The following is an 18,198-nucleotide window of genomic DNA, read 5'->3' as shown; positions in this document are numbered from 1 at the left end:
AATTTAACATTGAAGTTAACATATCAAGAATAGCAAATAAACAATGTAACCGCTTAAATATTTCTTCAGAATCAAACACACCCGAGAGTTATTATAGAATTTCTGTTTATTATCCATACTTAGATTCATTATTAAGTGAAATTAAATACAGATTTGAAACAAAAAATACTAATATTTTAAACTTAAAAGGCTTCATACCTAAGTATTGTAACAGATTAAATCGATTTTGTCGTAAACTGGTTATGCGTAAAAATTCCGTTTTTCCGTTACTTTTATGAGTTTTCCTGACGCTTTAGAAAACTACTGAAAATTTTTTACTTTCGATCCCCAAAGTACCAACTATAGATTCACTTTCCTTTTCAAATTGGGGCCGAAGTTAAAAATCAAAGCACTATTACTATTCCAAAACGTGATGACAGACACGAAAAAAAAAGTAAATAAAAAATAAAACCATACTATACACTTCATTGAAAGTCAATATATTCATCACTCCGTTTAGAATCTAAAAGAAAAAAAAGTCGGGAACCAAGGGGCCCGGAAGGGGAAGATGAATCTTCCTAATTTCTTCCCGTAAATATGCCACTATGTTACTATATGTTAAATATGTCTACATATTATTATATTATAATACTATATTGACTAATGAGTAATGACTATTGTACTAACTATTTGTCATGAATAAATAAGATAATAATAAATAATTTGTGATTATGAAGATGATCAACGATATCATTGATCATTAATTATACATAGTCATTGGCACAACTAGGAGGGACTTAGTGGGCTTAGCCCCCTCAAAATATATTTTAGCCCCCCTTATTGTTTTTGATTAAGTTTGATTGTAGTAAACTAATAAATGAAATTAAGTATTTATTTGTGGGCCTACAGCCCCCCTAATATTTTAGTCCTAGTTGCGTCAATGTATATAGCCATATACATGCATAATAATATAATATAAATACGTATAATCAATGGGCAATGGCTGTATCTTAATATTATAATAAAAGACCCATCGAAACATTCGAAACAATTATTGGTAGGTTATAATTTTTATGCTTATGTATAGGTACTGATCCCAGCTTTTGGATCTTATGATTTTTACACTGCGCGGGCTGAATAGAAACCAGAAACTTTATAGATTACTCATGGTATGAGTGTATGACAAATATTTTCAGTCATAATAAATTACCAAAAAAATCTATAAATTATTGAATTATTTAATTGTATCTATATTGTGTGTACCACTGTACCATCTACAATGCATTGGTATTTTGTGCACATATAGGGGTGTCAGTGGGTGCTTAGCATATCCAAGTCTTACAATAGCAATCCCCAGCTTATTTCCAGCTATAAATATTGTTTAAAATGTAATTTTGCGTTTATAAGAATACGTTTAATGAGTTTGTATTGGTAATGCTAATGGCAGGTAATGTAGTAATTAATAATTTTATTTTAAATTAAATTAATGTATGTTTGGTATGTATAACCGATAGTGGGCGTAAGGGGCGAAGCCCCCCATGGGTCACTTCAGGGTAAAACATTATAGCACTCCCTAGTTTAAGACTGCATTCATGAATGTGTGCCCAATGCCCATGCTATAGTATTATACTACTATATGGATAAGTTCACGGTAATGCGGTTTGAAAATAAGGGGGTTATGGCAGTATGGCGATTTGAACATTTTAGTAATTGATATATTAATCAATTAATCTATTAATTATTAATATTCGTAATTAAATTTGATCCAACTATAATAATCACTAAATGCAATACCTATCTTATTCTATTCTATCTATTTTATATTTTTATTAAATCATTTTTAAATACTTTTTTGTTTTTATAGACATTTAAATAACTGAAAAACTACCCGTTTGAATTTTGTTTTAGCTAATATTTTTTATCTAGATAAATCATTTTTAAAAAAAATTATCCACACTTCTTAATTAGTACAAAAATTCTCAATAATTTGATAGTATGATATTCAAGTTTAAAATTTCTAAGAATCAAAATTTTAATGAATTCTTTATTAAAGATGGTATCTACCCTATTATATTGTTTATTTGGTAGTTTTATTAGGTAGGTATTCATTAAATATATTATTGTTTACTATATTATAATCATTATTATGTAATAATAATTAATAAAGCAAAATTACATTATGTAAAATGCAATAATATTTAGTTTATCAGTTGGAAATGTAATATGCACATATATATAAACTATGATGTAGTTCGTCTTTATACCACCGCCGCTACTTATCGATTATACTCTCTCATGCTCTTGAGTAGTTATTACTTATGATATTTTTACCTATCTAGACGCGTTAATTCAAAACGATTTCCAGATTATTTAAAAGGCTGATATTGACATTACTACAGCAAAAATCATATATTTATATAATTGTACAGAACTAAATCGTACTATGATATCGCGGTTTATTTACGATAGGCAAGTGATTTAAAAATATGTATACACAAAACCGTACAGGAATGTGGCGCCAAACGACGTATACCATTAACATAGTACCAACCGCGCGCGTTTAGGTAAAATCCCACAAAAATCGTTCGCATTCTTGACGATGTGAATAATATATTTTTTAAACTTCATTAATCATTTTCGATACATATATTATATAAATTGTATATATGTATTCTTTATAACTATATTGTCGAATATATAAGCAATATTTTCGTGTAAGTGTTATTGCGTAATGTGTATGTAATAAATTATTACCGAACTGAATTTACTGAATTTAGTATTTACGATTATGACTGCGACTGATCGACGGCGCCTCAACCTAACCGTTCGGCCGTTCAGCGGTAGGATTACTGCAATTTTCAATAATATAATGTAATCGCTCCGCAAACATTAATTAGGAGCCAGGAGGTACATTTAACTATTAAAAAATATATTGTTGGCAACAATCTAGTTCTTATAATAATATTTTATCTGAATGTTAGTTGCTTTGTATTACTAATACATTTAATTACGCGGAGTCCGAAAAATCGTGTATATAAAATACATAATATTATATTTTATTTAAATTTTAATTCTCAATATTGACTCCTTTTCTGTAATAAATATTCTATAAACCGTTGTACGTAATAACAAACATTTATATTTATATTTATTAAAAACAGATAATAACGAAGATAGGTGAAAAATAAAAATAATAATGCAACTGGTAAACGAATAAATAAAACAGAAATACTACGGTAACCAGAAAACATTGCAGAATTCGAATTTTACCCGTGATTGTCTGTCGAATCGGAAGGCATTCGTATATCACGAAACGACGTTCGTTTGGTGGGGAGAAGAGTGGCGAGTATGTTGGCAGCACTGCAGTCATCAGGAGCAGGAAGGTGTTTTTTGTTTTTTTTGTTTTTTTTTTTTATATACCAATATCGCCAATCGCTACTCGCAAGTGTCGAGCATGAAACGATAAGTGCGAAATCCGTACCGCTCGCATTTTGGTGTGTCCGTAAGCCGTGTTTATTGCCGCCGTTTGGAGGTCCGTTGTCGCGTACACGTCGTCGCGATCGTTCGTCCGCTTGCGCATCTCGCCGCCATCGTCCATTGAACCGCGCTCTCGCCCGACCCGTACCGCCGTCGATGTAAACGGGCCCCCCCGACCAAATGTGTTGGACGTGTTGAGAGCTGTTTGGGATTACCTAGTCTGTAACATACACATGTAAGTACGCGAGAATTTGTCACGATTTCCCTGGGCTAGCCAGATCGGATTCCGACTCGGATGAGTCGTGGAACCGATTGCAATTTCAGTTGTTAACGATTTTTTTTTTCGTCCTTTTTTTTCCTCTTCCCCATCAAATCAAAACACGAAAACACGGGAAAACGGCGGTGGTGCCATCTGCCGGCCGCCCGCATTTGTTGTCATTATCTACGTTTTATTATTACGCTCCCGAATGTTAAAATATTAATTTATGTTATATTTATTATTATATTATATATTCTTTCAGTGCGAACTCTCGTACTAATTTTCTTAATTTTTCATGCCCCTTCCCCACAACTGAATTATAGCGTAATTTTACTGCACGTGCAACAGTCCGTGGACCAACAAGCACCCTAACAACTTCTTATGTCTCGTTTGTGTTCTTAGCAATTGTCAAATGACATCCCGCGTTTCGGCAGCTATGGAATGCGCTAGCATTGGTACAGTCCCGACCTGTTTGGCGTTAGCAAATTGATTACTGCAAAACACGATATACCCGGTAAGTCGTCGACACTCGTTACAAATCAATCCTCATAGGTGTTGTTTAAAGATGTGTGTGCATGTAGTGCACCCATAATTTTTCATTTTGAGTAAACCACCTAACTTAGGTCCTATCACTCGATTTCTGTATATACCACTAATACAACAAATTAACTTTATTATCTGAGCTTGCTTAATTGTTTACCTCTTATTACTGTGCATGTGTTGTTTAATTCACTAAATGTACATTACAATTTATTGAATAGAATATTCCCTTTTTTACTTGTTAGAATTGTGACTACTTGTGGTCTAGAAAAATTTTATCATCGCCAAACTCAAATATTTGATTGACATAAGTTAGATTGTTGTGTCCTATTTATTTCTATTGATTTCTCATAACAACCTATATTTTATACCTATTAGTTACATTTTTATTATTTTATTTATAATAACTCCCAGTAACAGTGGCCATTAATAAATATTTACATATGTATATTTATTTATATAAATATAGATAGTTCATAGTAAATAAATACAATAGTCAATAATACATAAACAGTTAAGAAATATTGAAAGTTTGTTCTCAGTAAATTTGCAGTAATAATGAGTGATGGTGCTATAGATAAAGTCAGGATCCTAATCGAGTGATAATTATTTAAAATATTAAGTCTAAGATTGTTTAAAGTTAAGTATATTTTAATAATTTTACTCTAAAAATATTTAATTTGGTTACCTATGAGTAAAAGAATTAATATATATGTATTTTTTTTGTTGAGTTATCCACATAGTTATCCACATTTTTTGTGGCTTGTAAATTAAGTGCTCTTTTCAAACGTCTAGTGATAATAATAATTAATCAAATTATGCAAATGTTTTTATTCAATATCGATAAATATCATTAATAATACCTACTTCTTAAATTCAGATCTACTATGTTCTTATTTTGTGTTCATCACTATTAGCATGTTAAAATTGATTGAATTGTAAATATATAATTGTTGTCCATTAGTTTTTAATTTATCATCACCATTTGTATGAACCTTTCAATACATACATAGGCAAATACAAGTTAAACAATTTTACAAAGTAATCCCATTATTGTAAATTTGATTTGGTTCAATTCAGTAAAATTAAAATAAATTGTTATACTGCTATGGGACAATCTTGTTGTATCTTTTTTGACACAAAAATATGGCCATCTATTTCATTATTACAGCAGTTTTTTAAAATTTTACTTGCATTTGTGATTAGGGGCGTTATTTTTGGTACTTCAATTTTTAATAATTTTTTTTCTACTAAAAATGTATGATGCGTGAACATTATTTTTAATAAATAATATACAAAAAATCAGTATAATATAAATATCAAAAATAAATAGCTGCTATAAGGAACTCTGAAGATAACGCATTTGGCAAATTAGCCTGTATTGAGTGCAGAACGAGGAAAACTTAAAACAAATAAGCATCCAAAATTGTTATAACTAGGAATTTGGATAAATCACTTTTTATTAGAGATTTAATCTGTTCTCATTAGAATATTAATATGTATAAAATTGGAAATTCGAGTTCATAAAACTTAAATAAATATCTTAGTATTTGATACACTTGGTGCCCCATGTTTTACAGTGGTTTTTGATATTATTTTATAAAATCAAATTTATTTCCTAAATTAAATATAATATTAAATAATTTATAAATACATCATCATATTAGTTGGTTCATAAAATGTAAGTGCAGCAGTCTATATGTGGACCTCAAATATTATTGGCGACTTATTTAATAGTAAATTTATAATGATAATTATACCATTCTATGATATCTCACCTCAGTTTCTTATAAATCTTATATAAAACCATTGTAACTAATAGTGAATATACACTGTTTAGCTAATAGTATCTATTATCTATGGTACATTTTCGTATTTTAATTAAATGTACATTTTATTTTATAAATTAATATCAGTACTATTTATGGTATCTAATTTATTAAATTAATGTCACCCAAAATTAAATGGTATAAACCTTGATTTGTACGTTTTACATTGCTTTTTTAGGTGTAGGTTACTTTTTTTTTTTTTTTTTTAACAATTTTAGTCAAATATATGTAGTTATTTTTCTATATTTTCCATTTTTATTTGAACTTCGGTAATGATATGTATTGTAAAGACTAAATGTTAGAAAAACTAGTGTAATTTAGTTTAATATTTTAATGTCTTTTATATAAATAAGCTACCTACATTTATATTTATTTATAAAGCCATCATCATACTATATTATGCCATGTGTGCTGTAATGCTGTGTATACTTATTTGTTTTTGTATTGCCTGCTAGTATTGACCATACTTAGTTTTAAAATGTTAAATATTTGACATTTTCTAGTGAAAATTAATTTTATCTTTGTATATTATAATAGTTTTTATTTTTTTTTCAGTTGATTCTTCAAAAACAGAAATAAGATCATTTATCATACACCTTCATTTTAACTCTGCTATGTGGTAAGTACATGCAATTTTTTTTACTAATAGAACAGCCTTGAAGCTATATAGGGTTATAAATAATATATACTATTATATACTATTTACATAACTTTTTCAGAATTTTGATAATTTTTCAGCAAATTACATTAAATTGATTCTTTTTGATTAGGTTAATACAAATTTTTAGGAACATTACTAATTTTCAGTTTCACGCATAATAAAACTTATATTTTCTTTAAATATCAATACCAATTTATTTTATCAATATTTAGTATAAATCCATTGTTGAAGCCATATTTAGACTTGCATTGTGGTTCTAAAATTTAAATTAACCGGATAAAGAATCATTTCAAATTTAATCACAAACATTTAAAGTTTTTAATATCTTTGATTTGAATTATCATATAATTGTAATATTTTTATAAAATAATTATTACTATTAAGTATAATATTTTATATAAAACAAAAACATATATAATGTACACAATTTATTTTATATATTTGAAAATTTGAAATATACATTTTAGTTGGTTATATTTGGTCATCTTAGTTTTGTGAATAATAAAATAACATACCACCACATTTATATATTGTGTTATCTAATAACTTCATATTATTATAATTAATTTTGATTTAAAAGTTAATTGAAACTATTTAATTGCATTATTAAAAAGTACTAATATTTTTGAAAAACAAAAATAAAACTGTTATAGGTATTTTACATTAATATTGTTCTTATATAAAACAGGCATCAATGCTGCAGAAGGCGGAGTTAGGTTTTTATCATTTGCAAACTCAGCATGTCATATAGAACTAAACGTCAACCGATCTCTAAAGATGAATGTCCATGTAAGTAATAATTTTAAATATTTAATCAAAATATATCTAATTATTTTTACTTCATATAGTACCAACAAAGAGGCGGAAGGGGCGCCCTTCGACGCTACAGGAAGAAGAAGAAGCGTCCTCCTTAGATACTCAGAGTGGCTCGCGTTCAGATATGAGAATACCATCATCAATTTATAATACACGGATTACAACTGATGCACCAGCAGAAGTAAATATTTTAATTTTATATTTTTACTTATATTGTATGAATTTCATGTTAATATGTTCTTTGTTTTAAATATTCTATTATAGTTATTTCGTAAAGACTTGATCAGTGCCATGAAGCTTCCTGATTCTGAACAGTTGTCTACTGATGCATACTGGATTATTAGTGACCAATGGAAACAAGAGTGGGAACGGGGTGTACAAGTACCAGTTAATCCAGACTCTTTGCCGGGATCAAGTGTTCACGAAATTCCCGTTGTCTGTTTGCAGTCTTCAACTAAATCACCTAGGCGTTCACCATCATCAATTTATCATTCTCAACATAATGAATTCAAACTGTAAGTATTTTAATATATTTAATCTTCTCTAATAATTCTAATATTATTATTTTATTTATAGGCCAAAACATAAATATATTCGCATCACTAAAGATGAACATTTTAAAACCGAAGAACATCAATTGTCGCTTTTACCTTTGAAAGCAGAAAAATCTTGTTCCTATGATATGGATGATGTAGATTCAGTTTGGTTAAAACTATGCAATGGAGATAGATCGTTAGGAGGTAATAAGTTAAAAATATTATGAAAATGTGCATTGAAAAATTAACCTAAACGTTTATTTAGGCTTACCAAATATAAAAGATGATCAATTTGAGCATGTTATGGAAGAGTTAGAAATGAGGTGCTGGGAAAAAGTGCAAACGATAATCAAGGAAGAAGAAGGGCTTGGAATTGAATATGATGAAAATGTTATCTGCGATGTGTGTCGATCGGTTAGTTTATTTATTAATATTTTTTATATATCCACATATTAAAATAGAATAATTATTATGTATTTTATGCTAAGATTATAACATACTCGCATGTGTTGTCTCTGATATATGTACAACAACAAAATTGCATTCAGCTAAACCAATTGTATATTGTTTATGTTGCTTTAAGGTAGATAATGAATTAACCTCTTATTTAACATAAAGGTAAAAACATTAGTTGTGTTAGTATGTTCATTTTTACAGTATTTTATTTTTTATGTGGGTAACAAGTGTTTTTAAACTTTGATAATCTAGAACAAGTAACTCCATTAATAATTAAAATATAAAAATTCAACTTGCAAACATTTTGATATTAGGTCAATTTGCATTCATATTAAAAAAGTACACAAAATTGGTTCTGCCTATGAAGTATATTTTAAGAGAGCAACACATGCCCCCCCCCCCCCCCCCTGTAGCCATGTTATTGTCACTTAATTGATTAAATGGCAATAATGTTGTTTAAAGTAATTATCGATTGAAATTTCTTTTTTTTAAATTAATTGAATTTGGTTTTAACATTTCACTAAGATTTAATGTTCACAATAACATTTTGTTCTGTTTTAATCATTTCTGTAGGTACTCTTAAAACTAGTTACCGTATTGCATCATTTAAAGTAACTGGGACACATACGACATTTTTTAGACAGTTAACAAAGAACCTTTTGTTTGGATTTTCCTTATTTTTATTTTTAAAAGGGTGAACATTTATCAACACTATCAATTTTGTTTTGTTCTTCTCAAATTCATATAAGCTATATTTTCATTGAATTTAAATTTATTTTTTAGGTAAGTATTGTAATAACATGTCTTATGACTTAAAATACAACGTTATATTTACATACATGAAACTATATATTAATCTGTTTTAAGTAATATAGTGTTTGGTTTCTCTTTAAAATTATGATTAGTAAAAAGAAAGAAAATAGTTTGATGTTAATGATTATTTTGGTTACAAATCGGTAATTTTGTGTGACTATATCTGATAGAAAATTACAATTGATAATCCCCTCAAAATATGAGTTTCATTGCAGCACTAACCTAACCTTGCAGCTAATCAGCTTTCGATGCATACACAACTATAAAAATCAGAATGACAGCACTACTATTTACCATCATAGTATACAGAATTGCTGTTAATCATTCAGCACATTTTGTGCTTTTTGTATATATTGGGTTATCAAACGAACATTGATCCATAAAAATAGGAATTTTGAGTTAAAGTATTATTTAAGTAATTGTTATTGCGTAATATATTGTTTTACATATTACTACAAATAATAATTTCAGCTATGAATTTTATATTAAAGTTTTTGAATTCGTTAAATATGGATAATCTTTTGCTATTTTTTTTGTTCTAATCATATGATATAATAGCTATGCGATAAATTAATAATGATACAAGTTTAACAAGTCTGATATCATATTAAAATATAAAGTTTTGTTATGTTTTTTCTGTTAATTCTATGAACTTGAAGTGGTCTACTAAATATATAAATAAACATAATAAGCAGCGGCTTAACTAGCATATATTCAGTTTATTAGTAAGTTATTTAATATTTCAAGTTCTTTTTAATATCAAAAATGAAATGTTTGTTAAGCGATAGTGTTCACAATAATAAAGCTATACAAACAATCCTGAAATGATTATACAACTATCTAAAAAATATACTCGCGAAAATAAATTTTAGAAGAAAAAATCATTAAATAAAAAAGTTGTAATTCAAAAGAGTAAAAAATTAATTTAGTAAAAATAGACAAATAAAAATATAGTTTCTTACCAAAAATTTCTTTTGTAAAAAAAGTATTTTCAAAAGTATTAGTATTTTCTGACAGATGTGTTGAATGGACCATCTGTTTACTATTTGTAATAAATTATAATATAATATAAACAGTATAATAATGAATAATAACAATTTATGCTTAAATTTTATATATCTTTTTTTATGATTCAATGTTTATTTGGTACCTTTATATTTAAAAAAAAGTGTATTAACACCGACTTTAAATCACATTGGTTATAATTATATAATAGTGGTGACTCCGCTACTAGAATACATAGATGTCTTGGATGGGAGTTGATATTATTCTTAATTAAATATATTCAATATCACATACCATGTGTTATTTTTTTTCTTTAACAAATTTCTAGAATATGTTTGTATATAAACAAGATAAAACATAAAACTACCCCCTCCTAATAGCTATTACAGACATTTGAAATACCCTGTGGTCCACTTTATGTATTATATTTTAAAGAATAATATATACTGAATTCTTATAATTATTGATAAAATTTGAGTAGCTATGATTATGCTGTATTTAAAAACCTAAATATCCTAAAAGCATCATTGCAGATAAGTTAATTTTAGTGATAAATACTGAATGTAATTTAATATTTATAAATTTATAATAAATTTTTTTATCTTTTTAGCCTGATTCAGAAGACGGTAATGAAATGGTGTTTTGTGATAATTGCAATATTTGTGTTCATCAAGCATGTTATGGTATTACCACAATTCCTTCTGGGTCATGGCTGTGTCGTACCTGTACTTTACGTTTTCGTCCCGAATGTGTACTTTGTCCAAATAAAAATGGTGCAATGAAATGCACACGATCAGGCCATAAATGGGCTCATGTGTCATGTGCATTGTGGATACCTGAAGTTAGCATTGGATGTGTAGAAAAAATGGAACCTATCACCAAAATATCTAGTATACCTGTAAGTATTTTAATCAGAAATCAGTACAATGCATCAAGAATTTAATAATTTTCTATTATTTTAGCCTAGTAGATGGGCACTCATATGTATATTGTGTCGAGAACGAGTTGGAGCATGTATACAATGTTCAGTTAAGACATGCAAGACTGCATATCATGTTACCTGTGCTTTTAAGCACGGTCTTGAAATGAGAGCTATTATTGAAGATGAGAGTGCTGAAGATGGAGTAAAATTACGGGTTAGTATTATTAGATATTTAACATATTTTAATAATATTGAACAGTTTTATGAAAAAATATTAAAAAATATTTTAGTCGTACTGTACAAAACATAGTGTAACTAACAAAAAAGATAGAAATTCTGGTTCAGAAGATGAAGATTCTACAAAAAGGAAACGAAAAGATATGACTTCTGAAGAAAAAAATCAAGCTAGAGCAGCCAAGTATGTGTATTGTATAAAATTTGAAATAATGCATTTTATAAAAATATAAATGTTTTTTCCAAGGCTGCAAGAAATCGAAGGTGAATTTGAAAAACATGTTAATTTCTCTGATGTTAAACAAGTTCGTGATGTTGATGATGATGGTATTCTATATATTTATAATTATTGGGTATTAAAAAGAAGAACCGGAAATAACAGACCATTGTTATTACCAAAGTCTGATGATGGTGATCTTCTTGGAAGACAACAAGAACAAGCAGATTTAGAAAAACATAAAATGTTTGTTCAACTTAGACAAGATTTAGAAAGGGTAAGTTATAAAACTAATATGAAAATTATTGTTATTTTAAATATTACAATGATTTAAGTTATTTATTAAATTTAATTTGGTTGTTAGGTACGAAATTTGTGTTACATGGTCAGCAGAAGAGAAAAACTTTCTCGTAATTTACTCAGTTTACGTGAGCAAACTTTTCATAAGCAAATGGCAGTTCTTTCAGATACTAAGCTTAATCTTAGTTCAGCAGAAGTATCAGCTGTTCTAGAAGCTAATCATGGACCATCAATATATGATCGATTATACTCATATCCTGATGCTCCAGACTTAAGCACTGATTTTGAAACTATGTTAGCTCGTATTGCTGGAGATGTTTCACCAGAAAAATCTAATTACACTGGTTTAAAATGGCCCTCGAGTAATAATCCATACAAGCGGTCTTATATTAATGGATCTATACGATACTCAAGTATGTCAAGCAGTAGTGATCTTGAACTAAAACCTCCTAAACTAATCAGTAGTGAACGATCAAGTATGGATGAAGCTGAATTAATAAAATCTATGTTGAACAAACGTAAATTAAAAGAAAAAAGGCTGAACAAAAAACGTTCAAAAACAAAACTTTCTACTGATTCATCTACTGAAGAAGAAAATGATAAAGTAAAACAAAAATGGAATGTATCACCCAATAAAAAATTATTACAAATTGAAAAGCAATTTGGTAGTGATGATAGTGAAGATGTTTCTTTACCTAAACTTTTGTCTAAACGTCCAACTAAGGTAAATAATATTTATTCAGACTCAGATTCTGAAGTACCAACCAAAGAAGATAGCCTTTCTTATACACATACAAAAGCAGCAGTTAAAGAATTCTCTCAAGGTAAGTCTAAAGCTAAAGTTGGAAAAGATAAAAGTACTTCAGTTTCTAAGACTAAAGAAACATTACTGGAGAAGGATACTAAGAAAATGAAAAAAGAAGATGCTAAAAATAATCCCACGGTGCCTACAGAACTTATTGTACCTCAAAGACAAGCTGCTAAGAAAGCTACTGAAAGTATTCATCGGGTACATAATAAACATGATGAAATTTTAAATGAAAAGAAATCTCCAGAAAAATTATTTTCAACACATAAAAAATCTCCTGAAAGAGTTACATCCAATATTAAATCACCGGATAAACAGCCCACTAAGATTAACAAAATTAAAAACACTGAAAAATTAAGTTCAGTAGAAAAAGAATCGGATCCACAAGATTCATTCATTTTGGTTCCACAAAGACAAGCTGCTAAAAAAGCTATTCAAGGCATTAAGAGTGGTATGACAAAACCTGTTGAAGAAACTAAAGTACCTGAATCTGTTAAAAAAGACGATTCAACTACTAAGTCTAAACGTAGTACAAAGTCTTCTTTATCCTCTACATCGAGCAGTAGTTCTTCAAGTAGTTCATCTAGTACTTCAAGTACTTCTAGTTCTTCATCTTCATCTGGTTCGTCTTCTTCTGAAAGTGATACGGAACCCGAAAAGAAAAATAAATCTATTGAGCGTGTAAGCCCACAAAAAGAAGTTAGTAAAACTAAAAGCCCTCCTAAAGCTAAAGGTTGGTTATCAGAGAATAAGCCAATTAAAATTAGTTCCTCCTCTAGTAGTGAGTCTGATAAAGACCAAAAAGTGCTCAGGGCGCCAGACAAGAAGCTTAAAACTTCCGACAGGCGGCCTGAACACAGGTTTCAGGATCCGCCACCTAAGAGAGAGGAATCTAGAAGAAAATCGATTGGAAGTGATCGATGCGATACTGTTCAAATCGTCTCATGTGGAGATTCTAGTGTCAGGGATGATGGAAATAGAAAATCGAGCGATCGTGACTACGTTGGAACATCAACTAGTCAGCCGGACGGAAATAAACATGAAACGAAACAGCCCATACATGCAGTTGAGGACAAAGAGATTGAGAAGAAGTTGAAACTTGATGATGGTGATCAAAGAGTTCTCAAAGAAGACCATGGCCTGAACAAAAATATTCAAGAAGTAAAAAGTAAAAATGTTACACCAGTACAACACACATCTGATAAAGAAAATAAAAAAACTGATGAGTTAAACTTGTATTTACCAGGTGGTCATCGTTTAAATGATCTCAAAGATGAAAATTTATTAAGTTCTTCATTTTTAACCAGACAAGATATTGAAAGAGAATTGGTTAATAATATTGATTATGATAATAAGAAATTTTCTAAAATGCCATTCAACTGTAATAATCATTTTTCTGGTGGTCAAAGATCAATATTTTCTCCTCAACAGTGTAACAAAGATATTCCAGATTTTGATTTTGATAACGATATGCTTGCTGTTGAACAAGCAGCAAATGAAGAAGGATTTGGGTTAACAAGAGATACAGATGTTCGAAATGCTCCATTGTCTTTTACATTCAACAATGAATTCCTCTTCAAAGATGATTCTAAAGAAGTAACAGCTAGAGAAACATTAAACCTTGTTGAAAAGTTAAGATTAGGAATCACCAAAAAATCTGTACCATTAGAAAATGAGAATATAGAAAATATTGAATTAAACGATACATCTAAAATACTCGACCCACCTAAACCATCTGAACCAGAACAAAAGACAGATAATATTATTTATAATGCATACAATAAATTCCATCAACAGTCCAATGATGTAGTAGATGTGAATAAAGTTCCAGAACGAGATAAATTGGATAGGAGCGAAAGCGCTTTATCTGATGAGAGGTGGGTACCACCAAGTCAGCGTAGTCAGGCAGAATCTCCATATCAAGATATTAATGATGCCAACCGTTGGTCAGATAGCGTTGTAATGCCATCCAGACGTTCAGATACATCAAATGAACCATCTCCAGAACATCGTGATCCAAGTACAACAGAATCATTATATCAAAATATACATCCATTTCCTTCATCTGTTCCAATGCAAATGGACAATATGCAGTATTCTCAATATTCAGATCCATCATTTATATTAAACCCACCTACTAGTAATCAGATGTCATTTATGTCTTCATCTCGCACTTTTAATCCTCAACAATTTGCAATACCTCCACCATTCTCAACTCATCAATCATTGATGCCAGAGTTGAATAAACCTTTACATTTACAAACTCCCTGTACAGCAGCCTTCACTTCATCAACCCAAAATATGGCATTTACTGCAGCTATGATATCTCCAATGACTCATCACGATAATTATATTCCACCATTTAATGATATAAATATGTATAACGATAGCAATCTTTTGATGGGTCCTGGTACTAATAATTTATCTTTACATACAGAAACTGTAATGCATACTGTATTCAATGCAATTAATCAAGCTTCTATGATAGATAATCAATTATCTGTTTTACCAACAATTCAATCTCCTCCTAAGGCTTCTAGAGTCTCTACTAGTAATCAAATGTCTGGTGGTCATAATTTAAACCCAGATTCAACAAATAACCAAACTCAAGAGATTAATGTACAATCGACATCAAATCAACACCGAGTACCAGTAACTTCAAATAACCAAACTGAAGTAACTCTTCCACAAACAATTTCTAACAATCAAGAACCTGTTCTTAGTCAAAGTAAAATTACTAGTACAGAAGTAGTGTCCACCAATCAATTAACAATACCAACACCAATGCCAAACCAAATACCTTCGAATAAACAGTCTATTTCAGACGTACATACTCCATCAGTATGTCAAGTAGAGATTAGTCAAAACATCATTAATCAAACACCAGTACAGACACCTATCAGTGTCAGTCAAGTATCTAATCAAACTACTCCAAGTATACCAACTCCTAAACAATCGCCTGCTCTTCCTACAACACCTTTGCCAGAACGTTCACCAATGTCCATTATTGCTTCTTCTCCTTCGGTGACTAGTTCACCTCATCCAAATCGTACACCTTCTGATAAAAAATCTCCTTCTAAACCTACTCGATCTTCAAGCCGTGTTACTGCTCAATCTTATAAATCTCCTGAAATTGTTGATCATTCACCAGAAATTAAAAAACAAAACAAACGAGGACCAAAACCTCAGTCTAAAACTTCTGGACGTGGTCGAGGTCGTGGACGTGGACGTTCGTCGAATCATTTTACTGATTATAATCCTGCTGTTAGTAAACTTGCTGGTACTGCTTATGATCTTGATTTTGTCGAAGAATTCGGTAATGATAATAATGGTGTTATGGAGAATCTTCGAGCAATGCGTGAACGTAAAAAGTCTGATGTTAAAGCTGATAGTAAATCACCTGTGTCTCCTAAAGTCCAAAGCAGTCCTAATAACTATAGAAGAAAACATGCAAGTATAAAAGAACTTAAACCTCCTTCACCTATTATTGAAACTACTATTGAAGATCCGCCAGCTCAAATAATAGATGAACTGACTCCTGTGATACCAGGACCAGTTGATATGAGAACTTATAATTCATATGACAATACAACATCATATTCTGATAACATTTATGATACTAACACTAATGTAGATGATAAAGTAACTGATATTGTGAATACCTTAAAAGAGGACTTACAGAACTTATCAAAATTATCGTCTAAAGATAAAGATATAGAAGATCAATTAATTACAATGGATGACCAAATCAAAATAGTTAAACTACCCCCTCCTGTTGAAAAAGAACCGGTAGCCTCAAGTACAGTATTACAAAGCGAATCTAGAAATCAATTAAAAGTTAAAATAAAAGGTCCTTTCTTAAATGCTAAGTACAACAATGTTCAAAATCAGCCAATATTACCAACAATTGATACATCGGCTATAAGTATGAATATACCAAGCCATTCAGTTCCTCCTTCAGAAGCTGCTAGTGTACCCTCCAATTTCAGACAAATGAGGAAAAAAGAATTGCTCCGGCAATATTGTAACCAACAAGATAATATCGAACAGACAACAAACCATCCTGTAGTCCCTCCACTAAGTCGAAATATCATAACAATACCAAAAGCAGTTGCATCAATGACTACAATTCCTACTAAAGAAGACTACAAAGCAGTGGTAGATGCTAATATGGAAAAGAAGCGTACTAAATATGGATCCGATGATCCAAAATCCAATTATTTTAACAATATACGTAAAGAAGCTACTACACCGAAAATAAAAATCAAAATTGGTGGCGAACAACCCATGGTTACAACAATGGAAGAAAAACGTAGTCTTCGTCCACCTAAAAAAAGAATTTGTGATACTCAAAATGATGAGACTAATCATTTGATAGCACCTACCATGGAACAATTACGGCGAGACAGTATGAAATTCAGAAAGAAAGTATTTGCTCGTTTTGAAGAAGATGCATTAGCATCCACTTCAATTCCTGTAGCTCCTGTTACAAAGAACAAAAAGAAACGTCGGTCTAGTCCATCAGTATCCAGGAAAAAGAAACCACGCACAAATAAAGAGATATCTCAGGTTCAGGTGATAGAGGCCAAAGAAAGCACTCCGAAATTGATTATTAGATTCTCAAAAGCAGCGCCAGATGAAGCTGCAGTCAGTGCAGTAACAGAACCGAAAAAAGCTTCTCCCATTAAACTGAAAATATCTAGATGTAAAGAAGGATATGTTATGAAACCTCCAAGTAACCAAACTAATCCTGATACTTCATTAAATAATAATTGTGAAGTTCGGTGACGGTAAAAATTCTTATAATTTTAGATCAATCTTATCATTGATAAGCGTTTTGTGTAAAAATTTAATAAAATGTAATTTATTTATTTAATTTAAGTTTGTACATTCATATTTATTTATTTAAAAAAAATTTAATTAATTTAAAATGTATATTTATAATATTAAAATGTTGTTTTCCTCAATTTGTTGTTAATTGAACTAATAATACAAACAAATGTTCTATGAATACTCCAAGTTATTGATATTATCATGTTAAGGTCAGCATGTCAATTAATTTTAATTTTGTTATCTAGTTTAAGATAAGAAATTTTCATGTTAATGTGCAATATGCAAAATATGTAAAGTATTTTTTTTTTTTTTTTTAAACTATTTGTTAACCTTTTACATTAAAATCGAACAATTTTTTTTTTGTACTTGTTATATTACCAATTTTTTTTAAAGTTTACGTTATTCTAAGCCTTGGGTTGTTTTTTTTTTAACTGTGATTGTTTTATTTTTTTGACATGACAAAAAGGTTCTATAAAAAAGCTTGTAATGGATAAAAATTTATTCTACTATTTT

General features: G+C 29.6%; 1 protein-coding gene across 2 annotated transcripts; it reads left to right on the top strand.

The window, feature by feature from the left end:
* The first annotated feature begins 3,386 nt into the window (after positions 1-3,386).
* LOC132930843 (PHD finger protein rhinoceros) lies at positions 3,387-18,050 on the top strand. Of its 2 annotated transcripts, XM_060996923.1 has the most exons (13): positions 3,387-3,691; positions 4,118-4,229; positions 6,640-6,703; positions 7,434-7,534; positions 7,594-7,742; positions 7,826-8,076; positions 8,138-8,301; positions 8,363-8,511; positions 10,982-11,269; positions 11,334-11,507; positions 11,584-11,711; positions 11,775-12,021; positions 12,109-18,050. In XM_060996923.1, exons 4-13 carry the CDS (start codon positions 7,486-7,488, stop codon positions 17,638-17,640), a joined length of 7,131 nt encoding a protein of 2,376 aa, XP_060852906.1. In that variant the 5' UTR covers positions 3,387-3,691; positions 4,118-4,229; positions 6,640-6,703; positions 7,434-7,485; the 3' UTR covers positions 17,641-18,050. The 2 variants fall into 2 exon arrangements, with proteins under 2 accessions (XP_060852906.1, XP_060852907.1); XM_060996924.1 differs by lacking the exon at positions 4,118-4,229.
* Positions 18,051-18,198: the final 148 nt, after the last annotated feature.

Source organism: Rhopalosiphum padi, chromosome 4 (genome assembly GCF_020882245.1).
Source record: "Rhopalosiphum padi isolate XX-2018 chromosome 4, ASM2088224v1, whole genome shotgun sequence".
NCBI lineage: Eukaryota > Metazoa > Arthropoda > Insecta > Hemiptera > Aphididae > Rhopalosiphum > Rhopalosiphum padi.
Note: the sequence above shows the minus strand (reverse complement) of the source record. Positions and strands in the feature narration are given on the sequence as shown.

What these genes read in the sequence shown, in the direction of transcription:
- LOC132930843 (XM_060996924.1), top strand. Translation starts at nt 7,486, where the DNA reads ATGTCATATAGAACTAAACGTCAACCGATCTCTAAAGATGAATGTCCA. An exon ending in TCTGCGATGTGTGTCGATCG is followed by an intron (nt 8,512 to 10,981) that starts GTTAGTTTATTT and finishes TTATCTTTTTAG; the next exon opens with CCTGATTCAGAAGACGGTAA. An exon ending in AAGATGGAGTAAAATTACGG is followed by an intron (nt 11,508 to 11,583) that starts GTTAGTATTATT and finishes AAAATATTTTAG; the next exon opens with TCGTACTGTACAAAACATAG.